This window comes from Macaca mulatta, chromosome X (assembly GCF_049350105.2).
Source record: "Macaca mulatta isolate MMU2019108-1 chromosome X, T2T-MMU8v2.0, whole genome shotgun sequence".
Taxonomy (NCBI): Eukaryota; Metazoa; Chordata; class Mammalia; order Primates; family Cercopithecidae; genus Macaca; species Macaca mulatta.
Genome location: NC_133426.1, coordinates 17,388,688 through 17,415,102, shown reverse-complemented (window position 1 = coordinate 17,415,102; position 26,415 = coordinate 17,388,688). Strand labels below are relative to the sequence as shown.

General features: G+C 42.3%; 1 protein-coding gene across 3 annotated transcripts in view; it reads right to left on the bottom strand.

The window, feature by feature from the left end:
• NHS (NHS actin remodeling regulator) overlaps positions 1-26,415 on the bottom strand; it is a 367,021-nt gene that overhangs the window by 40,855 nt on the left and 299,751 nt on the right. For all 3 annotated transcript variants that reach the window (XM_001104229.5, XM_015127014.3, XM_028841985.2), the window contains exons 2-3: positions 8,002-8,154; positions 3,413-3,546 (exon numbers count right to left, since the gene is read on the bottom strand). In XM_001104229.5, the coding sequence (XP_001104229.3) occupies positions 3,413-3,546; positions 8,002-8,154 (287 nt within the window). The remainder of the gene's footprint in view (positions 1-3,412; positions 3,547-8,001; positions 8,155-26,415) is intronic.

The window sequence follows — 26,415 nt, the reverse complement described above, 5'->3', positions numbered from 1 at the left end:
CCACCCTTAATGAGTAAGGACTCCTAGAAGGGCTTTAATTAGAGATACTCCTTGAATTTTCAGCTAACAAAGCGTTTAGGGTTTTATGCTAAATTGGCTTGTCCTGTTTCCTGTGAGTTCCCCCTAGAGAACTTTTGGTACAAATTAAATGTCAAGAAACCAAGCGTCCTCTCTTCTCATTTGTAGGAGTTATGAGGTTACTTTGGAGCCATCACCAGATGCCACCAGACAGATGACACTTTGTCCCTTGAAATTTTAAAATATCCCATGGCACCCTTAGGAGTTCACTGCAGTGCCCTAAGGCACCTAAGCACACAGTTTGGGAATCACAGATATACAACCTTCCAGCCTTTTCCCCCTATGCATATGTATATGTACACATACATATACAGTCATTGACATTTTTTGAGATTATACTATACACAAATTTATAAACTATGTAAAAATCCCTGATAATAAAACATACATTTTCCCATGTCATTAAATATTCTTCTCTAACACTATTTTTGATACTGTATTCTATCCTATAGTTATATCAGTATTCATTAAACTAAGTCCCTATTGTTGGACATTTGAGATATTTGTGATTAATTTTCCCATTGTAAACAGTGCTTTGATGAACACCCTAGTGAATAAATCTTTGCATACACTGATTATTGCCTTGGGATAAATTCCTAGATGTAAAATTGCTGGATCAAAGGTTATGAATATTTAGAGTTTTGCCCTCTAGAAAGAGTGTAACAGTTTATACTTCCTCTAGTATATGTGAGTATATGTTAAGGTTTTTCATTTGATGGTAAGAATTTTATTATAAATGATTTCAATATAGACTGACATTCAGGTATTTTAGGCATTGTGCTGGGCACTTGCACAAATACACATGCATAGTTTAATCTTATTTATAAAATGTCATATTTAGCCTCCTTAACAACCTTGAAAAGTTGATATTATCCCCATTTTACAGATAAAGAGACTGGGAGTCAGAAAGATACAATAGCTTTTTCCAAGTTACACATCCAGAAAGTTGTAGTGCTGGGATTTAAACACAGTTAGACCTATGATCTTATCACCATATAATAGATACTTCAGGGAATTGATTGGCTAATAATAACATCTGATGCTTATATAGTACTTATGTATGAGGTACTGTTTACATGTATTATCACGTTCAATTATCATCCCAAGGCTATGAGGTACTATCTACTCCCATTCCCAAGACACTGAAATGACTAACTTGCCAGGGTCATACAGCTTGCAAGTGTTAGAGCTGGTATTCAAAGTCAGGCAGTTTAACTTCATGGTCCATGCCATTAATGATCAAGGTACAGTACAATAGCCTGCAGAGTTGCAGAAGACTGTATATCAATCTCATTATGAATACTTTCTTAAAGGAAGAAAAGCATGGCTTCACCAAATCTCATACATGAAAGGAGAGTTGTCTAAGAAAATGTCTATCTAGCAATTTAACTACAAATTTCCTGTCCCTTTACCTGCAGCCATTTGTCTTTCAGCAATATACAGTCTTGTAAGCTTGAACTATGTTCTATCCAGGCCTAAGGGATATAACTCAAATGAAAATCTTCTAATCATTGTAGTGACCCAAACTCTTGAACAAATAAACAGTTAAAATTACTTAGAAATACTAAGTATTATCATTTGGGACGGACAAACTTACTGAAGTTTACCTAAGTGTAATCCATAGTCCTCTTTTATTGATATTTTTTAGGTAAGTAAATGAAGTACTCTCATTGCTATTCATCATTTTAAGCTTTTCCTATAGTCTTACTTTAGTATTTAGACATTATTAAAAATTATGCAGATCATGAAAAGGGTTATATTTTTATGTAATTTCTGTAAATGCTCAAAATTCTTCTCTTTCACCTACCCCTTCCAAGAAAACCAACTTAATTAGCCATAAAACATGTTATAATGAATGGGAAAATATTTTTAACATTTTAATGCAGAAAATGCCTCATTAAAAGCAAATGCCTCAGCAAGCAGATTTGAGCTGCTTAAGAACTTCTTTATGACAAATCACTAGCATGTGAAACTGCTCTATCTGAAGAACTAGAAAGCCCTAAGAGGCCCTTATCTCCTTTTCTTATCCTTGGGCTGCAGTGCAACAATGTAGTGAGTGCGACATGGCACTCAGTGTGCACTTGATGAGCACTGAAGGACCTGCCTGCAGTCCAGCTACAAATAGGAAAAATGTTTTTATATTTTGTCCAATATCATTCAAGGTCTTATCTGGATATGTTATATCATGTGGATTCATTTAGATGAAGTCTGTTTTTGGCTGGATATTTGGCACCATGTGACCCAAATATTTTGCATCTCTCTTGCATATTGTAAAAGCCATAAGAGTGCACAATTTAGAGTCATACATGCAAATTTAATTTCTAATAAAAAGCTTAACTCATACCCACACTGTTGTAACTTCTTTAGACTTTGGATCTTGAACCAGAATGACAAGACAGCAGGAATGCAGACATTCAGAAAGGCAGTGTGGGCTGATTTGGTCCCAAAAGCCATAGTCCCTCACTTCAGTGTTGCCTGCTTAGAGGCACAAAGTGCTCAGTTGTCCCCACTGAGGCCCTAGAAGGCACATCTGCAGTGATGTGTTTGTAGTGGCTGCTGATAGTGCTTGCGGGTGTTCTGAGCTGGGCTCAGCTTCATCATCTGTAACCCATGCTTAAGGGCTTGGGCTGAGTTACAGCCACATCCATCTGGTCAGGGCTGAAAGCCACAGAGGCGATGACATCACCATGGTATTAAGTTACCCTGGAGAATTAGCCTCCTTTGGAGAATGGGAAAGCATGAAATAATGACATGATTACTCTTCAAATGGTAATTTTTCACAACACTAAAGTTCTTTACCAGATCACCCCACCAAGTCAGCCATGCTGTTACTTTACTAGTAATAACAGTAGTAGCAGTTGTGGTTAACATTTCTTGAGGTCTTACTCTGTATCAGTCAGTCATTGGGCTAAGCACTTTACATGCCTTATCTCATTTAATCCTCTAGCCCTATAAACCAGGTACTATTAATATCCCTGTATTACAGATGAGGGAACTGAGGGCAAAGAACATAAGTAACATCCTGAATCCTTCAGCTTGCAAGCAGAAGAACTGAGGTTTGAAGTACATATTTTTTTTTTCCTGATTTTAGTCTGTAACTATTCTTGCTTTACTGCATTGTGCAACCAGTTAACTAAAAAATATGTCTGTATTCCAAAAAAGAGGCATTTCTTTCAGGAATGAAAGCAGGGGAAATTAATTTGCTCCCAAATGCCCGTGATTTGAGCTCTTAGCCAGCCCAGCCTCTTTCACTGGGAGGCAGGAAACTGACTCCCAGACAAACTGATGTTTCCTCAGGAGCAAGCATAGGGCTACAGGTGGCCACCAAGCTTACCGTTAAAAAGTGACGGTCCTTAACCTCACGCCTCCTCTGGCTGTGAGCTGGAGGGTAGGCTGGCAGTGGAGGAGCTGCAATGGAAAGGGGGGCAGCTGCTCTTTGCTCTCGGCGATCGCTCCGGCTCCGGTGTTCTGAGAAGGAGAAAAAGCAGTAATACTGAAATACACTTGGCATTTTCCATTTATCTTTTCCCCTTGGGAGTGTTAGCAAAAGGCTGTAAAAAAAAAAAAAGTGAGTTTTCATTACGTTAGCTAATTTGTATACCAAATAAGATTTTCAGAATGGTTTTTAATTGAACTTTCACTTACTATTAATACGAAATTGGATGCATACATTTCAGTGGGTCCATCTCATAATCTGTACAAGAGGGTTCACTTCTGAGTTCAGTGTGACTTATTTCAAAATAACACAAGCAACAACAACAACAACAACAAAAGTTGAGAACATAGTGGAAGATTTGCTGCCATCAGTACTGGAGTGGAAAGTAGGCACAGACACACCAGAGCTGCCTGGCCCACTCACTGGGTACGGGAGCTGGCTGTCACTGGCTCAGGGGAGCTGATTGCTACATATTCAGGAATTTGTGTGAGTCAATTTTTCAACCGTTGGTACCTGGAAATAACTCATGTTGGGAGTATTTGCATCACATGTTTGTTGAGTGACTGAAAGTGAATTTATGCTTTCATTAAGAGTCTAGTTTTAAAAATTAGAATGTGTTCAATTTCTCTGTATTTTGAATGGGCTGTGGCAGGTGCCTTCACTGCCATAGGCTTTTCTAGGTCCTGTTATTTGTTTCTGACAGGCCTCCCCAATGCTGGCTCCATTTTCTTTGCCCCATTCAATGTGCTGCCTCCTAAACTAGGAACTGAGCACTCTTGAACTTTTTGATTTCTATCCACGTCTGACTTGGCTGTCCGTGTGCCTCGCCGCCTGAACATAGTGTCTGTGTCGAGAAGGTGTGATAGTATTCCCCATCTCCCTTTGCTTGGGATTCTTCTGACAAATGTTGGCTCCCATAAGCAATTAGAGCAAAGTCTTCAAAACCATGTAGGTAGTCTTTGCTAAACTGCCTCCAAAGTCAATGTTTATCAGAAGGCTGTTTAAGATAAATGTCTTCCTTGTTAAAGTGCCCACCTCCAATGCCACCATCATTATGCAAGCAAACAGTGGGCTTTTCTAAATGGGTAACACAATGAAAAGTGTTTACATTGTTAAATCCATACAGAAGAGCCGCTTACAGGTGTTCCTGGTTAGGAAGAAGTGAAAGGAGGGGAGTAGTTGGAAGGGAAACATCAACTCAATTTTCCATTCAATTGCTCCCCTCCTACACAATCTTAAATATATATCTTTCTTTGCCCTAGGCTGGGAGTAGGCAGGCTAGATTAATGGCTCCCTAATAATACCTTTTTTCTGGTGCTGAGGTAGGGAGAACATTAGTTCACTAGAGCCTGAAACTGCAGTGGAATCCTGCTCCTTATTCCCTCAGACCAATGAAACTTATGCTGCAGCCCGAAACTTGAAAGGAAAGGAAATATAAAATATAATTATCTATTTATAGTTGCTTATGAATCTCTCTCTCCATGATTTATGAACATAAACAATAGCATCACATAAAGCCATTACTGGCTCTGAGCATTAAAGAATTACTAAGAAAACGAAAAAAGTAATCAGAGCCTAAATAACTTGAAATACATTTAGATGCTACTTCCTCCATGAAGCCCTCCCTGAAGCTCTATGGAATGACTTGGTACATTTCTTCTTAGCCTCCCTATCACTGTATTGAAATGACCTGGTTACTTGTCTGTCTCTCCACTAGACCAGGGATTCCTTGTGGGCAGCATATGTTATTGCTTTTTGACTCCTAGGTTCTAGAACACTCCCTTGCCTTCAATAAAATTTGTTGAGGGGTTTGCTATTAAGCAGATCTTGAAGGCAGCCAATTTCTAGGTTTTAATCTTGGTCCCCCAGCTGTCTCCTTACAGTCTCACCTCCAAAAGAAGCACAGAGCTGCTGCCACCACAGCCTCATTTGTCTGTGCTTCATTATCCACTCCGTCATGGTGGAAGTCAGGCTATTCCAGCTGTCCAAATAGAGAACCTACAGGGATGCTCACTGCGGCATTTGCTGAGCATGGCAGTTGTCTGATAGGTCAGTATTATTCATGGCCACCAGATGGCAGAAGCAGATTATGCTGATGAATACAGCAGTATGCTATTGTGTTTCTTGGACAAGGTTAAAAAAAAAAAAAAAAGTCACTTTCTAATTTTAATTCTACACTGCATGTTTTTAATTCCATGATGGCTATAATTCTTGTTTATGGCTCTCTGCAGTGCTATTAAAACTACTACACCCAAGATATGCTATCGAGCCAACCGCAAAACAAGCCAGTCTGTGGAGGGTAAAACGCATCTCCACAGTCTTCCTTCCAAACCCCAGGAGGCCCTACATCCCTGTCTCACCACCCCCAGGAGGAGGTTCAGAGAAAACTGATATTGGCACTTGCTGTTCTTCTGTTCTGCTTTAAGTCTAAACATGACAAAGCAGTGAAATGTGATAGTTTACAAGCAGCTTGGTGTTATCTGGTGGAATCCATAAAATCCTAATCAGGGATGACTTATTAATAAAATAAAGGGATAAAAATAATTACACCTAAAGGGCTAATGTTACCCAAGCTTTCTAATGATGAGACCTGAAAAAGGATTCTGTGAGAACAATCAGATTCCTTTATAGTCATCCTGTGCCCTCAGTGTTCAACCAGTTTTCTGCAAAACTTGATTCAGTTCCACAAATGTTCATTGAGGACCTACTATATGTCAGCTTCATACTAAGTGCTTTGAATAAAATAAATTAATAAGATATCATCCTTGCCCTTGAGTTGCTCATAGATTAATGGCTTATTAGTGGTTGGTTGGCAAAACAGGCCCATAGTGGTTGCTTATAAGATTATAAGTGGCAGGATGGGAGGATGCACAGAATATTATGGGAAGGGTGCCTAATCCAGGCTGCAAAGGAATGGCAAGTGTGGAAAGAAAGATTTTCAGAAGGTGGCTTAAGTTAAAAAAGAACTTTTTAGCCAACTATAAAATTGAAGTGAATGGTAAGTATGCCAAAGATGCTTCTAGAGGATACTGATCATCACTCTTCATTTTAAATGTCACATTGTCTTCCCCTAATAACCAAGGAAAATTTTTAGAAACAATTGCTTTAGGGATATTAGGAGGTTAGCTCTTTCATTAAAATGAAAAAAAAAAGATGAGGAAGGGAAAAAAGAGGAGGAGGGAGAAAAAGATGGTAATTGAAGGCAACAAACTATTAAAGATGAGGATAGGGGAAAAGGCAGGAGTTATACAAATGTGGAATAAATAAGATGAAAACAATATTTATCACCATTTTGTTTCTCCACTTTGATAATGACATTAAAATATTTTACTTGCATTTTAATACTTTTGCAAAATGCCATTTCTTAAAAGAGTGCAGGGAATTTGGAAGAAAGACGTTGAATGTGTAGACACCATCTATCTCCATAGCAAGAATCTAAAGGCCAGAAAAAGCTGACATGTCCCCTACTGATACCCACTTTAGGGGGCTCTAAAACAATGATGCTACTTTTTATTCCCCTTGTCCTAATTAGAATGGTTTTAAGGCACTGAAAAGCAACCAGTGTAAGAAAGAGCTGTATTCCTATTTTGACTGCTATGAGCCTATCTCTAGATTTTTCAGGACTGTGAGAGACATGTAAATATCAGTATCTATTTCCATGAGACACAGTGTATGACAAGGAGGAAAAGAGCTCTGGCAGGCATTTCAGATGCTTAGGTTGGGTCCTGGTACCACACCTGATCTGCTATGTGTGACCCTGAACAAGTTTCCTCACCTTTCTAGGCCTCCATGTGACCCACTAAAGAATGGGGGCATTAGACTGATCACTGGTTCTCAAGAGAAGCAGAAGAGCCCTCTAGGGGATCATTCTAATTGTTAGAATGATTGGGTGGGAGCCAAAGATGACAGCCATCCCATAATGCAAAGGATGGTCAATGAAAAGGTGTCCCAGGTCTCACACAATTTTAAATGTTCCATCAGAATCTCTTATAGGGGAAAAGCCTAGTGCCTATTTATGAGTCAAACTCATATAATCCATTATAATCCAAAGTATTTATTTTTTTGCCCATATCTAAAATACACTGAATGTACCAGTTTTAATGGCCATGCCATCCTGCCCCTTGGAATAGTTTCTGAAGGTCTGTACTTAATCCAGACTTACTTTTGACAAGTGCAAACATCTGACTGCTTCATGATGTCTTCTAGTGAGGTCACGCCTGAGCATTTGCATATTGAAATAGATATTATTATAAATAATTTCCTTTCAATTTCTCTTTATTATCATATTTAGACCATAATGCTATTTTTTCTTACATGTATGGGTAGGGCATATTACCCATGGATTTCATTTCAGGGTAGAAACGGAAGCATTTCAAAGTACTTGCTACAACGGGGGGGTGTGTTGGGGCTGATGGGACAGAGGACACCTGGATGGGACAACCTCTGAGTTGTCTCCTGCAAAAGCCCCCGAGCCCAGGATCTGTCACCTCTGCGCAGGGCTTGCAGGCTCTGCCGGGCATGGCGGTGCAGCTCCTCCACGCAGGGTGGCCTTGTGGCCGGGAGGAAGATGTTGCGCTGCTGGTGCCACGGGGCGCGGTAGTACACACTCAGCTTACTCTCGATGTCCAGGTTGGAGACGGCTGCAAGACAAAGAAACAGAGCATTGTCCATCAGTGGTTTTAAGTTGTGCTTTTGGCCAACCCTGGGGTGGGGAAGAGGACAGGAGTAAAGTCTGGGTGGAGTGGAAGTCCAGACTACTGCATTCACATTAAGAACTAACTCAAGGCCGGAGAAAGGTTTGGCATTTACGATACTGATAGGAACAACCTTTGCCCCTGAGCCGAGGCACAGAAGGCTCCAAGACACCAACAGTCTACCTATGACTAGCTAATTTCCTCTCCGTACCTTCATTCCTCACCCTTGGCACAGTCGCTCATCAACACTGACAAGCCCCTGGCTAGCCTGCTTGGGGGTGTAGATGGGGGTCCTGTTTCTGAAAAATGTGGAGGAAAGCCTCGGAGATGAATGGAAAGGCTGCCTCACCTCCAGCCTTCTGGCTGCAAGGCCTCAGAGCTGTAGTTCTGCACGCTGCCCCTGCTGTCCACCTGAACTTTGGCCCATACCTTGCCCTGCCTCTGTCCCTTGTGGTCCCGTCCCCAAGGTATCCTTATCATGCCCTCCACCTACCGGCTCCATTGCCTGTCATCTTTCAAGCATCGCTCAGTTTCCTTGGTTTCACCTAGGGGTGAGCATACACATTAAAGAAACCATCACAGGGGTAATGAGTATTAAGGGAGGGAAACTGCAGATGCAAGATGAGTTTTTGCAACTCATCCAAGAGATCAAGGAAGGAAGGCTTCCTTCCCCCAAACACAGCATTTAACCCACTCTCATCTTCTTCATGTACACATGGATCCTAGGATGGAACGCTCCGTGAGTTAAACAGAAATTCTGCTTGAAGCAGATGTTAGGAACGAGGAGGATTTTTACTAAGAAATGGCTGCAAAGAGGACCTCACAAGCACCTGGGTAGCCTGTCAGCCTCGGGAATGGCAAGAACTGACCCAGTCTGCTTTACCCTCCAGACACACTATCCAGATCCAGACTCCTGTCCTGGCCCCACCCCACTCCTCCCACCTCCCAGTCTCATCTCTTTCCACTCTGGTTCAGTAATGGGGGATTGACTGAAAAATCAGGCTCTGTCTGCATAAAGAAGTCAACTCCTACCCAATGGGGCAGAGGTCATTACCAAACCCAACAGAGAGGACCATGAATTCATGTGCTCATGACAGCTGGGAGAAGGGACAGAACATAAAGCCTGGCAGTGGAAAGAATGGGCAGGAAGCCAAGTGGGCAGTCCTAGAAGTAGAGGAGCTTCTGAGCACCCCTTCCCTTAGGCTTGTCTTTTCAGGAAGGTGGGAACCAGGATAGAGGGCTGGGCCAAGGTGACTAAGAGGTAGACCAAAAGACTCTTTCCTAGTCCCTCATTCCCTCAGCACAGCTGCCCAGAGGCTTAGGGTGGTAACTTTTGACAGCCCCTCAGAAACCAGGTCAAGTGGCCATAGCTCTTCAATTCTTGTGTGGGGAAAACCTGACACCCTCCTATTTATCTTAATGTTGGTCTGAAGAAAAGACTCATCAGAAGTGCATGGCAAAAACACAGATTCCTGGGCATCAACCTAGACTTTGAATCAGAATTTCCAAGAGAAAGGTGTGGCAATCTATATTACATGAAAAGTTATTTTTATCATCAGGCAGGTTTGAGAAACACAAAATGTCTTCTGATAATGTCTTGGGATCTTGTGGGAGTGAAAGGAGTTGGGCAACATGAGGGAAGGGAAGAGACTGATGAAAATGGAAACATCCATCCACCCATGGAACATTCCCAAGTAGCTCTTAGTCTCAGGCATGGTGCTAGGTGTTGGAACACAGCACAGAACAAAACACACAGGAATCCCTGCCCTCATAAAGCATTTGTTTTCTGGCTTTGTGCAAAATGGTTTAACTGTGATTCTGCCTGGACAAAATAGTTTGGGAGCAATGACATTGGCAGACTCTTCCTATTTTGGTTTCATACAGTTCCCTAGGGATGGTCTCAGGCATCAAGACTCTAGAGGCCCTGAACACCAAAAAGGTTATAGTCCTCACTCCTCCACCTCCACCTTTCTGCAGTAGGTGATCCCAAATTTCAGAATAAATTGGCATATCATAAAATTTTAGTGTAAAGATGTTCAGCAAATTATCTTCCCTCATTATTAAATATTAAATATCAAGTTACTTGAAAAAAAGCATTTTTTGGTGCCCATGCTTTGCTGATACCCTAAACACATTTCTACTGTGCTTGTTAGGCAAGCCAGTGCTGAGTTTCTGGGCTGCTAAACTCTGCCTGCTGCTTGGGACTGTGAATTCACAGATGCAAAGAGTAATGCATGAGTTCCAGCATGGGCAGCCTAGTCATGGCTCCCGGGAAGAACCAGCCCTCACAATGACAGCCTTCAGGGCCAGGTATCCTCACCTTTTCCTTTCCAAAATCTTTTTCTTTCTCCATTGAGAAGCTATATCAGATTTCTGCCACATATTAGCAGGTGAACATTTCACTCATCAGTTGCCACCATCCTGTCTATCTCTTAGACAGGGAAAGGAGGAAAACTCTTTAATGCCTTTGCTCTCAGTGACGTCATTTGGTCACAGAGCATTAACTAGTATTATGTGTCCACTAGAGCCAGGCAGACAGGCACTAATGGAGCTCTTCCAGGGAAAACTGTCCCATTTTTCCTTCTTTAAAAAATCTATTCCTTTTCTTAAGTAACAGTTCAACCACAGTTCAATCCATTCATTCATGAGCTGCTCCACTGCCATTGTAAGGCTGCCCTGCATCTTTGGGTTCACCATGCTCCCTTTTCCTCCCTATTTAACAATCTCACCATGGCTGAGTTATGCAAGATAGCAGGCTTAGTGCCCTAGGAATGTTTGTTCTCCTAAAAATGGAACAAAGCAAAACAAGAAGGTTTTTCCTCTGTTTATTTGGATACATCCAGGGGCCACTGTGTGATAGGCAGAATTTTAGGATGGTTCTCAAGATTCCTGCCTTCTTGTGCATGTACCCTGTATAATCCCCTATAATCCCCTTCCCTTGAATGTAGGCAGAACCTGTGACTTATGTTACATTACAAGGCAAAAAGGGTTTTACGGTCTGTACTCAATCGACTTTGAGTTAATCAAAAGAGAGAGTATAATCCTGAGTTAATACTTAAAAGAGACAAGAAGCAGCAGAGATGCTCTCCTGTTGGCCTTGAAGAAGCAAACTATCATGTTGTGGACAGGGACATGTGGCAGGGAATGGCAGGTGGCCTCTAGGAGCTGAGGGCATCACTCCTACAACTTCAAGAAACTGAATTCTGCCGACAACCAATGAACTTGAAAGAGAACTCTGAGGCCAGGCGCGGTGGCTCAAGCCTGTAATCCTAGCACTTTGGGAGGATGAGACGGGCGGATCATGAGGTCAAGAGATCGAGACCATCCTGGCTAACACGGTGAAACCCCGTCTCTACTAAAAAATACAAAAAAATTAGCCGGGCATGGTGGTGGGCACCTGTAGTCCCAGCTACTTGGGAGGCTGAGGTAGGAGAATGGCGTAAACCCGGGAGGCGGAGCTTGCAGTGAGCTGAGATCTGGCCACTGCACTCCAGCCTGGGCGATGGAGTGAGACTCAGTCTCAAAAAAAAAAAAAAGAAAAGAAAGAAAGAAAAAGAGAGAAAGAAAGAAAGAAAGAAAGAAAGAAAGAAAGAAAGAAAGAAAGAAAGAAAGAAAGAAAAAAGAAAGAGAACTCTGGGCCTGAGATGAGATGAGATGAGATGAGATGAGATGAGATGAGCCCAGCTGACACCTTGATTTCAGCCCAGTTAACCCTGAGCAGAGGACCCAGTTAACCCATACCCAGACTCCTGACCCATGGATATTGAAACATAATAAATGGGTGTTGTGTTAAGGTGATAAGTTTGCAATGATTTGCTATGCAATAATAGAAATAATAGTAGAAAATTAATTGTATTAGTCTGTCCATTCTCATGCTGCTAATAAAGACATACCCATGACTGGGTAATTTATAAAGGAAAGAGGTTTAATGGGCTCACAGTTCCACATGGTTGGGGAGGCCTCACAATCATGGCAGAAGGCAAAAGACGAGCAAAGTCACGTCTAACATGGTGGCATGCAAAGACAGCATGTGCAATGGAACTCCCCTTTATAAAACCATCAGATCTCATGAGACTTATTCACTACCACAAGAACAACATGGGAAAAACCAGCCCCCATGATTCAATTACCTCCCACTAGGTCTCTCCCATAACACTGGGAATTATGGGAGCTGCAATTCAAGATGAGATTTGGGTGGGGACACAGCCAAACCATATCACTAATGCACATTCCCACTACTTTATCTACTTCTCTAGAGTCAGTCACTTGCTTTGTCTTGTCAACTCCTCCCCTCTGTTACTGCTCCCCAAAAAAGGGGAAGATAATGACAAGGGTTACAATAGGAAATAAGGCTCTATGTGTCATTTTTATCCTCCACAGCAGGAAAAAGGTTATTTGGATGTATCATTTCCCTCATCTAAGACTATAAGCTCTTGTGGGAAGCTCCAACCATATGCCAAGTTCTAAGCCAGGTGCATTATATTGATAATATCATGGTACCCTCACACAACTCAAAGAGGAAAATATTGCCCCTATTTTATAGATAAGGAAATGGGAACTCAGACAGAGTAAGTAAATTTGCTAAGTCATCCACCTGGTAAGTAGAAGATCTGGGATCAGAAACCATCTCTGTTTGGCTTCGAAGCTGGCACTTTTTCCCAAACCAATATTGAAATAAGTCTCCCTAAGCTAAGGGTGATGGGGTAGGGGAAGGGGAATGGGTCGTCTGCCACATAAAAAGGATCTAGTGCTTTTCAAAATAAAGAGAAAAGATTCAGAACTGCTACTATCTCTATCATTCATAGCATCAGGTATAACCAAGGACTGAGTGACTCTTCCAGAAAGTGCCTAGCAGGAGGTTGGGAAGATGGGTTCTACTATACCAGAAAGACAACAGCATAAACAGATAACCACAAAACCAAACTGCTGAAAGAAAATGCCATCGCAGGAAATGTCCACAGGGCAGTGAAAAGTCTTTATAGACTGATCTTAGTTCATTCCCCTGTCGAACACTGGAGATAATGTAATTGTCTAGATCTTGATTCATAGTGATGTATTGGAAGGATGGATATGGTCACTGGGGTCCTCTGAAATGAGCTAACTTAGACATTAAGGAAAACTAGTGGCTGCCACTCTTTTGGAAAGACCAGGCCCATTTCTAAGAGCAGGAGGAAGCCTGGTTTTAGGAACTACTGGGAAGGGGTAAAAATCAGGGGCAAACTTAGTCTTGCCCCAGCCTCTCCAGCCCCATCTCCCCTGCCCTGCTAGGGGTGTTACTCATTTAATCCTCTCTTTCCTAGCCTTGTGAGCATCCCACACTGCCTTACAGCTTTATGCCCTCTGGGAGCAGTGCAAAATGCTTATTCTTGGCCTCCCTTCCTAGAAAGCCTCCTTACCTCACATCCCCACCCCACACTGGCTTTCTCCCCTGCTACTCCTTCTTCCTTAAGAAGGGAGAGGTGACAGCTGAGATCAAAGTTTGACTGCTACATGTGGTGAAATTTTCAGAAAAAATGCACAAAATGACTCAGAAATGGAATTTGTACCCCTTCAAGGGAGGGAAGAAAAATTTTTAAATGTTCTCAGAGTGCCTGCAGACACATTTACCCACCCACACCTTGCTAATCTTTTTCCTGCCCTTCTACCATCATAGCCACCCCCAACACACAGCTTTGTGGGCAGGAACACATCCCTCTACAAACCATCCATTCTGATGCCCCATGACAGGGAGGAGTGTGTTGACACATTAATCAATTAATAAGCATCTGAAATTGTCAGTGTCACAGATATGTAGCCAGTTTGCTCTCCGGGTCTCTGCTACACTGAAGCCAATCCTCAGGAGCCATCAGCTTGGTAAGCAAAATGGTAAATCTCCCTAAGGTGTCTGTTGCTGCTGCCTGAGTGCTCAGATCTATTGGGAGGATGGGAAGAGGATTTCACCAAGTGAACCCCATGGTAACCATCCCCTTGCCCACTCTGCTTGGCAGTTTGGAGGAAGGAACAGGGTAAATTACAAGGAGAGCAAGGACCACCAAGGCTCCTGTCACCTGCAGAGCAGCCCAAAGCCAGAGCCAGTTTCCCAGAGTCTTTCCTTGCTGGGTTTCCTGTTCTGTAGAACCATAATAATTCAGATTTGTTCCCCACTATGGATGAAATGTCTAATGTTCATCTCTCAGCATCAGAAAGATCTAGGTCTCTTAACAAATTCCAGCATCTTGAAACATTCCAACACTTACAGGATAACATATCTGTGTGTTTATTTGTACACTAAAAGGACTAGAACAATTTTTCCCATAGAAATAGTTTTCCTAGCTTCGAAAACAAAATGATGCTTCATGCCAGGAAGACTGTTTAATTATTACTGTTACCATTGTTGTTTTAATGTCCAACATCCTGTGGAAAGACCAGTAGAAGCCTGGGTTCTAGTCGCAGTTCTGTCACCATGTGACATTGTACAAGTCATTGAACCTTTCCTGGATTCAAGTTCCCCATCTTTACAAAGGAGGGGTTTGAACTTTTTGATCTCTGAGTCCTGTGCTGTCCTGCCTGTCCTGTACTGCCCTCCATTTGATGCCAGCCACCAAAATCCACCCAGACTCTGTAGTTGAGCTATGGCAGGATGGGATGGTGAAAAGAGCCTGGGCTCTGGGATGGAAAGATGGATCACAGCATCAATGTGATCCAGAGCAAGTCTTCTATGAAAGGGAAATCACAGAGCCTTCATGCAGTGGCTCAGGCTCCAATTTAAGTAACAACGTCCTTGGCATGTGTCACTGCTTAATAAAGATTAGTACCCTTTCCTGGGCTGAAAACAAAAGAAGATTGGGAGGCCAGGATTAGGGTCCAAGTTCACAAGAGGAAAGTCTGGAGCTCTCCAAGTTTCTTTTTGCTTTATTTTGCCTGTCTTCTTGTTGAGTGAAGTATAAACAAAGATGAGACTACTAAAGATCACTCTTTGAGGGTCTCATTTCTGGAAACTGGAAAGAAGACTGCCCACAACTGGGGAGCCTGTGACCTCTCTGACAGGTTCAATGTCCCCAGGTCTCTGCCATCTGTTGACATGGACAGCATTTAGTGAAATGACTCAGTGATCTTAACTCTCTGAGCCAGTGGCAGAGTTGCAGTCCTAGACATTCTTCTTAGCAGCATTTTGTAATTTACTTGTTTATCTTCAGGTCATTCTGCTGCCATATTCTATACCAGACACTTCCTCCAGAATGTAAGCACATAGTCATCTGTCACAGCTCAGCTATTGTTTTAAGAAAATTCCTTTAGGCATCTAGCAGAGTCATTGGATTCTACTGCTGGAAGGGACTTCGGAAATTATGGACTTCTGTATGTTTTTTTTTTCAAGCTGCAAGAGCATGACCCATTAGTGGATTGTGAAATCCATTTAGCAGGTCAAGACTAGCATTTTAAAACTGCACGTTCTGCACATGTACCCCAGAACTTAAAGTATAATTAAAAAACAAACAAAAACAATGAAATAAAATAGAGCAGACTGGAAAATACCCACGTGCACTGTATGCAGTGTTGTTTTGTAAAGCTATCACTTGTGTCACACATGTGCATGTGCACACATGTGTGTATGTGTATGCTGAGTTGTGATGTAAAAATGTGTTTCTTACTCTGAGTAGCAGTCAAAACACTGTGAAAGCCATTGTTTAGGCCACTCCTTTCATGTGCTGATGAGAAAACTGAGATTAAAATATTTGACCCTAGATCACAGAGCTGATTTTTGGCAGAGGCAAAAACCAAAGCCAAGGTCTTCTGAGCCCAGGCCCATGCACTTCCCTCGGCAGCCTCTTCCTTCCATGGGGATAATCAGCCTAGCTTCTGCACCCTTCGTGTTTCTCGGTCATTATTTTCTACCTTTCACATTTATCAGATTGTCCTTAGGGGGGAAAAAAACACTTCTCACCTGTGGATAGCACACATTCCATCCATTTTAAAATTCCAGGTGCACTTCAGCTCAGAGAGCAGTTGTTGGGATGAACCAGCCACAGAAGCCAGGGTTTGCCCTGTGTTCCTTTACAGAAGGACACACCCACCAAGAGCTGCTCTGAGGGGACTATGGCTGCAAGAGAGGGCCCTGCCCATTTACAGTAACAACTATGAGCCACTTTGAGACTTAGAGTATACATATCATCAGGGAAAGATGACATTGATGGAAAACCTTTGTTACAGCAGTGGAAACGCACATACTCCCCTTTCTTCCTTCTTGTTAAAGATAGAAAGCTGGGTATTCAATGTACTCAGGTATTCAGTATATGAAATATCTGAACTCCTTTCCTTCCCTGTGTTCTGCCTCTTTTGCATTCTGAGTTTTCCAGAGCAAATAACTCAGAAGAGGATTGGATCAGGGAAAAAGGAAAGCCCAACTTGGTTACCTTGGTTGGCTTGTATGCCTAGAATGCCTGCACTGTTTGCAATCTATCTACCCTCCAAGCCTCATCTTCAACAAAAGCCTTCTACCTCCCACCCTCAAGCTGCTGGGCCACTCACTGTTTCCCACCTCTCATTTGCACTCCTCACAGACTATCTTAGATTGCCATACACATCTGCAGCCACATCCTTATGCCCCTGACAAGAAGAGCCACAGTTGATACTTCTTGAGATCCCTGACAATGCCAGGCATTGTCCCATGTAAATTCTTAAAGGAAATGTGTTTGATTGCTTTTGTTACTTGTTAATGACTCCCTGTATACTTTGGCAGGGAAATGAAATTGGCATAAACAGCTCAAGTGGGGTTTTACACCAACTGTGGGTTTCATTTATCCACAGGATTACAATAGAAGAAATTTAGATTCAATACAAAGAAGAAATTCTCAACCACAGGGGTCTAGAGAGGGGATGGATGGAATTATCAAAAGAGGTTAGAGAGAAGGGGTAGAGAGGGGAATGTGGTAAAAGAAAGAAAAATCGCAGGGGTGGGGAAAGTGAGTGGGGGAGGGCATGACCTTAGAGAGATAGTACACATTCTAGGGCCTGAGGATATTTTAGAAGAGTCTCTGATTTATAGAAAGCACTGACTCAGGTGCAGTACAAACTTGGTTTTTCAGCAGGAAAAATGTATTAGATAAAGTTGACATGTCCAGCAGCTCTGGGAGTCTGGACCTTCACTCAAACCCACTCACTTGTATTGAGCAGCTACTTTTGCAAAACTCTGGGCTAGGAACTAGGGGACACACAGATAGCTAAGACAGGATCCCTGTCATCCAAGTGCTTATGATGTAGTATTCATTTATTCTTTATTTATTTCCAGCATTTATTAAATGTCTATTATGTAGTAGTGAAAGGGCTACAAAGATTAAAATACAGTGCGTGCTCTCTCTCTCTCTTTGATATGGTTTGGATGTGCGTCCCTACCCAAATCTCATGTTGAAATGTAATGCCCAATGTTGGAGGTGGGGCCTGGTGGGAGGTGATTGGATCACAGGGGTGGTTTCTCATGGTTTAACACCACCCCCATTGGTGCTGCCATCACAATAGTGAGTTCTCATGAGATCTGGTTCTTTAAAAGTGTGTGGCACCTCCCCCCAACCCCTCTCAGTCCAGCTCCTGCCATGTAAGAAGTCTGGTTCCACTTTGCCTTCCACCAGGAGTAAAAGCTCCCTGAGGCCTCCCCAGGAATAGATGCTGCCATGCTTCCTGTACAGCCTGCAGAACCATGAGCCAATTAAACCTCTTCTCTTTATAAATTACCCAGTCTCAGGTATTTCTCTATAGCAGTGTGAGAACAGACTAATACTCTCTCTCTCTCTTTCTCTCTCTCTCTCTCTCTCTCACACACACAGTCATTCAAAAAAGTCTAAAAGAACAACAAAAAGCCAACTCTTAATCCTGTCGCCAAAGGCCACTGTTAGCATGCTAGCATGTTTCCAAGCAGTTTTTTCAAGTACATTTCTAAATAGTTGAGATATAGCATATATACCCTATTGTATACTGCTTTTTAAAAATAAAAGAAATTGGCCAAGCGCAGTGACCAAGGTGGGCACATCACATGAATCCAGGAGTTCAAGACCAGCCTGGGCAACACAGCAAAACCCCATCTCTACAAAAAAAAAAAAAAAAAAAAAACAACTAAAACAAAACAAAACAAAACACAATAAACAAAACCCTCAAAAATTAGCTTGGTGTGGTAGCATGCGCCTGTAATCCCAGGTACTCTGAGGTGGGAGGATCTCTTGAGCCTGGGAGGAGGAGGCTGCAGTGAGCTGAGATTGTGCTACTGCATTCCAGCTTGGGTGGCAGAGTGAGACCCTGTCTCAAAAATAAAACGAAATAAAATAATTTTCCTTTGTGAATCAACCTCAATACTTATTAACAGCTGTATAATGTTCTGCCACGTGGGTGTACTGTAGTTTATTTACCCATTCTCCTAGCATTGGACTTGGATTAGCTCCCAGTTATAACACAGACTGCAAGGAACATCTCTCCTTAAAAACCCCTGTCTAGGCCACATTCTCCATGTGATTGTGAGTATGCTGTGAGCCAGACTGGAGATTTTGCTATCCTTAGCATGAACCAGGCTGTCCTTTCCTTGGCCAGTTTGAACAGAGGCTATCAAGACCTAGCTAACCCCGGAGTCCAGCTCCCTAATCAATGGATGGGGAGCAGACTAGCATCTTAGATGTACACATGGCCTAGTGTTTGATATATATATATATATCATATATATCAGATATATCTATATACATATATACATATATATATATGTGTGTGTGTATATATATCTCAGCAAGGTACATCCTTTTAAAAACACCAGACACTAAGGTGGCAGTCGCTTGGCAAAGCTAGAAATTGTATTGTTTAAGCTACCATTCCACAGAGCACACAATAGGCAGAGGATTCACATTTGTTCTTGTCAAAATGTACCATCCTGCCTCAACAATGCTGATGGAAATATTTGTTCTTAACCAGGAACCATCATTGTACGTGAGGCTGTATGGATACAAACCACACCATTGGGGAACTAAGAAGGCTGCCCTCAAAGGCAGACTTAAACATTAACATAATAGGTTAAAATGGAGCTTCCCAAACTCCAGTATGCATAGGAATCACCTGGAGACTTTATTAAAACAGATTCTACTGCCAGAGATCTTGATGCTGTAGGTCTTGGATGGGATCTGAGAATCTGCATTTCTAACAAGTCCCAGGGGGATGCTGATGTTGCCAGTCAGTGGACCACAGAGGCCTAGGTAACAAGGTAGGTATTAGATTGAACCATATTAAATTGGTGATATTCAACCATCTTAATCTTAAAAAACTATCTCAATAGTTCAATCTAATAATTAGTTCAACTCCAAGGTTAGCTTTACCAGAAGGGCCACTGTGCTCTTAGATAGCATTAAAGTGCCTGCTTTTCAGCAACCTGTACTGAAAGTGACCATCCCATCACTAAGTCATGAAACATTTGTGCCAGTTTTCAAGGCTTCCATGCCTGAGTTCAAACCAGGGTAGGAGAAATGGGGGCTTGACCCAATCCTTACTTCATCAGCCCGACACCGAAGAGACACTGTCAGTGTTACAAGTTTGCAAACAAGTAAAAGTATAGAAAGATAATACTGATCAGAAATAAGGAATTTGCTCTTTCAGGAGAGTGAAAGAAATAGTTAAGAAATACTTCCAAGATTATGGGTTTAACAAGGGTTAAAAATAAAACTCCTTGGTGAATGACACAAATCTGTTTCCATTATTTGAGATGAACCAGGTGAGGCTAATTACAGGGAAGACCGTGAGTATCATCCTTTAGCACCCATAGTTTCTTGAAAGCAGGCTCTCTCCATAAAATAAAGAATAAAGGAGGGAATGCACCCATGAAGATGAGTATGACATGTTAAAATCCCTTCACTCCTGTTCAAACTAAGATAAGATGTCATAAACATGGGTGCCTCTGACATCCCAGGGAAGAAAATGGAGCTGGAGTGGGACAGGCAGGTCAGAGAAAGCATGTGAAAATCACCATTTTATTCAAGAACCACTGCACTCAGTCACTGGATATAAGAGAAAAAGGGTTCTATTTTTCAGTATGGCTCATGGAGCCTCTTCTGTCCTCTTGGACAGATGCCCTTGGCTTGGTTAGATTGTGAAGCAGTAAGGTAATTAGCACATGCATCCAATTATATATGCTAATAAATCCCTTCTCCTAGGTGGAGGTTAGTCTCTTAAAATCTACTTAGAGAACATCAGTGATGATGGAAAATTTTAAAATACTTACAAAAGGCCCCACATACCACCTCCACTACATTTACTTAGAATCACTACTTGCTAATTAGTATCTTTGCAGGTAGAAGAGAAGTGATGCTCTTCATTGGGCCAACAAAGAAGCTATAAATACGTGAGCCTGCAAGCCAAAAGGCATTCTTTTCCAAGGACATTTCCACCCCAAAAGCCTAGATATTTGTAATGAGTTATGTGCTCTCTATAACAGACATAGCTAGATGAGTGGCAAATACTTAACCCATAATGGATTCATTCTGGTGTCAGAAGAGATGGGTTCTCTTGTGACTCAATTAGCTTGAGTCTAGCTGAGTCTGCAGTGGTATCAAGGGAGGTGTACTACGTTCATCTTGCACATTTGCTGCCTCAGACCTAGAATCAGCCCTTTCTTGAAGAAGCCCTGACTCCTCTCAGACGGAATAGACTTTAGAGACCACACTCTGCATGGTAGGGGTATTCATCATTGCTAGGTTGTCATTAGTTCTAGCCTTCTTCAGTAGACAGGACTAGAAAATATGTAAGAAGGTGAAAATAAATAATGAGTTTAAACCATTATTGCCAATTCATATCTAAGATTACAGGTTTTAACTTCCTTGATTTTATAATTGATCTCTTTTGTCTTGTGCTGAAAATCTTGATTCCTAATGGCATAATTACTTATTTGAATAGTTGCAAAATGACTACAATAAGACAACTTAATTCAGTTTTAGATTTCTTTTTGTTTTTCATTTGTCATTAGGATATTTTCTACTAGAAATGTACAGTAAAGGGTACTTCGTTTGGAAGTCACATGAAATGACTGAAGGTGTTGAATGCAATGATTGCTAAGGTCCTGTGTATTCCTTTGGGTACATAAAGTAAGAAAACTATGAAAGGCTCCTGGCCATCCCATTCAGGTGGATCTAGTTCATAAATAACTAAAATCCATGTAAAGTTCCTGCATTTTTAATTTCCAGTTTATTTGAGAAAAACATAAAGACTTCCTTCCCTTCACATTCATCTGCTCCACGTGTTGCAGTATTTCGAAAACTAGGAGCTCCTCCTCTTCCTTCCTTAACTCGTGAACTCTGCCACTGGCCCCTGCAGGAGCTGGGGTTGCTTTGTTGAGTAACAGCACAGAGAAGCCCACACAGTGATGAGGAGAGACTTTGATCTCCAGAAGACTTGAAAACTCAAGTCTGGAGGTCTTGGCATTTATCCCAGAGATCAAACACATATGTTGGCACCTGCAGGGAAAAGGGAAATATGAACTAGCCCTTTTTGAGTCCAGAGCCTATGATGGAAACTCCACAAGCAATGGCAGAATCTACCAAAGGCCACAGGCCCATCAGAAGCTATGAGTAGCCTCCATGGGGATCTCTTTACCAAGGATTTGGTGAGTAGACCACCCACAGGGATCAGACAACTTCACCCCTGAGTGACTGTGCATGAGCTCAAATACTAAAAACTAGGTTGAACCCTATGAAATTGACATTTTTGTAGGTCAAAATAGTTGAATATTGGCAATTTCATGTGGTTCAACTTTACAGCTCTTAAGTAAGCAAATGAAGAGCCAAAAACTCAATAATCGCTCAAGCCAGATAAATGACACCCTATTTCCCCCTCCCAAGTTCAAGGCATTTCGTGCTTCTCTTCTCAGGTTCATTTGCTAAGGAGGCAGATAGAGATGAGGGGAGAAGAGAAAGCAAAGTTATAACAGGCAATTGATTCTAGAGGGTCGCGTTAGAGAACAAGTGACTTGGGCCCTGGTGCTGGCTGGCATGGTGTGGAGGATCATCAGCAAAGCTCAACTCCAATCCCTCCAAGTGTACTGGAGGCCCCAGCTAATCACACTTGGGCCTGGGAAAGGAAATATGTCACCTCTTATTATGTCCAAGGGACTGTGCAGAGGTGCTTTAAAGAGAAAGGAACACCATCGGTGCCGTCAAGCAGTTTATAACCTGGTAGCCATATTAGACAAATTAGGTGATAATCCAAGGTAGGATCAAGTGTGCTGCCACACAGGTTCAAGAGACATGCTCTCTGGTTAAGGAAGAGGTGCAGGGAAGAGGTAACATTGAAGTAGGGAGGAGGGTTAAGGGCTGGCTAGGATCGGCAAATGCTGGGAGAGATTAGCATATGCTAAAGTGTTAGGTTGAACCATATGGAATTTCCCTTTTGAGGCAAAAATTTTTGAATATTAGCAATTTCCTGTGATCCAACCTAATATGAAGGTTAGAACGAGTCTGTTGGTATAGGTCCCAGGAGTAGTTCATTGTGGCTTGGCCAGGAGTCATGTGAATCAGAGAGGGGCAGGTAGGGAGCTTCTTAGGAAGAAGATGAAGACTACTTAGTGAGTACGTCCATGAACCACACAGTGGGTTAGGCTCTCGATATAGCTAATCTTATTTGGTTCCCACAATAAATCCAAGATGAACATTTCATTATTTCCCACTTACTGTATAGGTACAGAAAGCTTAAGATGCTTGCTAGAGGGCCGCAAGATGATAAGTCATAGAGGCAGGACTGGAAGCAAATACATCTGATTCCAAGGCCCAAGATCTTTCTGCCCCACATCACTTCCCCACAAAGGAGCAGATATTGGTGTGGGGAGACATTGTTCACCCCAGAAAGGAAGACTGAAGTGGTTCAGTGGAGGATGTTGGTGGCCAGGATGTGGAGCTCAGGCCTAATCCTCTTATGTAAAGGGAAGTGTCTTAGTCTCTGGCTCAAAGCAGAGCTCAAGACAAGTTGTTTGAGGATAGAGATGAGCTTTCTTTTGTGTGTGTGAGTGTGTGTGTGTGTGTGTGTGTTTTCTCTTCTAGCCGAGCAATGGTCTAGAACACTGGCCTGTGTGTAATAGGTGCTCAAATGTGAGTTGAATGGATCTGGCTCAATTCCATAAATGGTTCAATCTGTATATCTTGTGGTCCTTTTTGTCTCCTTTTAATCTATGTCCTTTCTTTCCTTGATCTCTCCTCCTAGACAAATTCTACTCAATACCAAACTCAAGCTGCACCTCTTTTGTGAAGCCATTGAAGACCTCCCAAGGCCCAGCTGGTTCATTCATTCATTGATCAATGAGTTATTAAGGACCTCCCATGTGCCAACCACTGTGCTAGGCACTGGAATAGAATGGTGGACATGACATGCACCATTGTCCTTGTCCTTATAGAATTTACTTCCAGGTAGGACAAAAGCCAGTAAGTAAATCGATTGATAAGGAAGAATGTCATTGGTAGTGATAAGCACTCTGATGTACTAAAACAGGGAGATGTGAAAGAGAGTAAGAATAGTGGGAGGTGTGGCATTGAGGAAATGACAATGGCGACCTAATGACCAGGAAGGCCTGAGATTCTCAAGTGTAGGCATCAGAGACACCAAGGAGAGGGAGTGAGGGTCCCTGTCCACATGGAGCTGAAATCTAGTGAAATGACCTCTTCCTGTAGCTCAGAGTGGCCATCTGGCTTCACTGGTCACCAAAGCCATTTCCTCTTCTTTCTGGGCACAAAGCTAAACTATATTTCCCAGCCTCCCTTGCAGTTGGGTGTGCCACATGCTGAGGTCCACCTGGTAGAATGTGAGCAGAAGTGACACACACCACTTCCAGCCTGGCCCATTGAAACCTCCCACACATTCCCTTTCATGTTCTTGATGAAGATGAGTACAGAGACTTTGGAAGTCATCTGCTGAAGATAGTAGATTCCTAAGATGGAAGGAATCTGCATCCTTCAACCCAGCTAGGAGAAGAGCTACCCACCAATGAGGCAAAACTCATTTTGGACACTATGCAAGTGAGGAATAAACCTGAATTTTATTAAGTCACTGAGATGTTTGGGTTTGTTACAGCAGCTAATGGTACACTAATTCACTGAACCCCCTGTATCATTGCTATGGGTACTCATTTGGTCCCTGTTTATCCTAGGACATGGCTTCTATTGTATCACTGTTGGATTCTGTGCTTTTCTTTAGTTTTTCCTTCCTGTATGTCCCATCCCTCTCAACTCAGATGGCAAGAGTGCAGTCAGAGGCTCGCCCTTCCAGTGCTTTGGTATCTTACCAGCTCTTACCAGAAGTGGGCATCTGCTTTCACTGCTCTATCATGTCAATGGATGCTTTTATGTCCCTTTAAGTCATTGGTACTTTTAGGTAAGGGAATGACCAATTTTTTCATGTTTTCCTCTTTTAGTTTGCTGAGAAGACATGATTTCTAGACTACTATTATACAAATGTAATCCTATCATAGCCCCTTTCTAAATGGTGTTCAGTTCTGAATCGGGGACCTGAGTTAATAAGACAGGAGCACCCATACACTGTTTTAATTGCTTGTTTCCCTGTCAAACTAGATGCTTTTTCAGGGCAAGGGGAGTATTTATTCTCTATATTTCAGCATCAAGGACAGTGTTGGACACATAGTAGGTGCTGCATAAATGCTTGCTCTATGAACTAATAAGGTTGTCTAATGTTGTTAAATACACCGGTAGGCTATAGAAATAATCTGCCAAAGTTTTTGTTCTTCAGAAAACATTGCTAAAGCCACATCCTCAATTTACAGTCAGTATTAACAAAAGCTTTTCCTTGAAAACCAGATGTATAGGAGTCAGGCTGAATTAGGAGTTGCTTTGGGGCATCCACAAAAATGAAGATTGTGCGGGAGAGTACACTAAATAGGGCTCTGTTTCTCTGCTGCAGCTCTGCTAAGTGGTGGCTTTCCCCCTCCTCTTTTGCTTTTTCTTCTCTAACTCAACCTTCAAATTAGCTCTTGGAATCTGCAGGTGGAGTAACTCTTTGTTCTAATACACCCTTTGCCAAGACTTGCCAGTGAAAGCTGCAAGTACCTGGTTGGCCCAAAGGGTGAGTTTGATTTCTCTTCAGGGTGGATCCTCAGGCAGTGCATGAGGAACTGGGAGTGCCTGTAGCCCAGCCCATGCTCAGATGCCTTCCCAGCACCCTCTCAGAAGTCACCCAATCTGACACTGCCTCTGGCCTTCAGGCACCCTCCAGCCCCAGATAGTGACTTTCGTTGCAGAGCTCACTTACTCAGAGACATCCAGGCCAGACCAACTTGGCCAAAGATCATGATCAGAAAAGGAACGGGCTACTCCATAACCTCAAAGAGTAAGGAAGTACTTTTTTGCATGTCATTTTTTTAAGCCCTCAAACCCATGCAGCAATTGGAATAGAGGTCAAATTGCAGAGGACAGCAACCTGCAAACCGAATGGAATGAGTCAGTGTCATCAGACTAGAGGTCTGTTTTGAACCCAAGCAATGGTTCAAGCTACACGTAGGGTCACACTGATTGTTCTAACAATGGATCAACTCCAGACATAAGCATTTTTGACAGAATTTGACATTGCAGAAACAGCTGGCTAATCTGGTCATTCCAGTAACAAATGAGAACCATTAATTATTTCATTACACTTAACCCATAAACCAGTCCTCTAACTGGATGTTTCCCAAAAGTTGCCAGTGAATTCAATTAAATGTGCTGATTCAGTCCTGTGTAGACATAGCATAGACCCCTGTTAGTGGGTGGTTATGAGGCTTCTTCTGTCAGTTCTGTGAGGGATTAAATATCAGGGCAAGAATGCTTACATGAAAAGATAAAGGTATTGAAGAGAAGGCAATTGGAACCTAAACACAACTTGGGAATCTCATTTTATTTAAGAATGAGCTTTGGCCACTCTTCTGACTTTTTGTAACCTGCTTTTAAAAGCTGTCAAACCAGTAGGTTTGGTGAATACAACATTTATTTGCCTTTTATCCACCCACAGAAAAGTGTTCTTTCCAGAACAAAAGCCACTGGGGACAAGTGGTGCACAGAGATGCCCAGATTCCCATCCCTTTCACCATTGTGTCAGCTTACCATTGTGCACTTCTGAGTCTTCTGAGTAGCTATGGGCTCAAGTCCATTCTAGAAATGCCAATGTCCTTTGTGATGGAGTTTTCTGCAAAGCCACAGAGAGCAGGATCTACTGGGGCTGCCCAGGCAAGCTGCCTTTTCA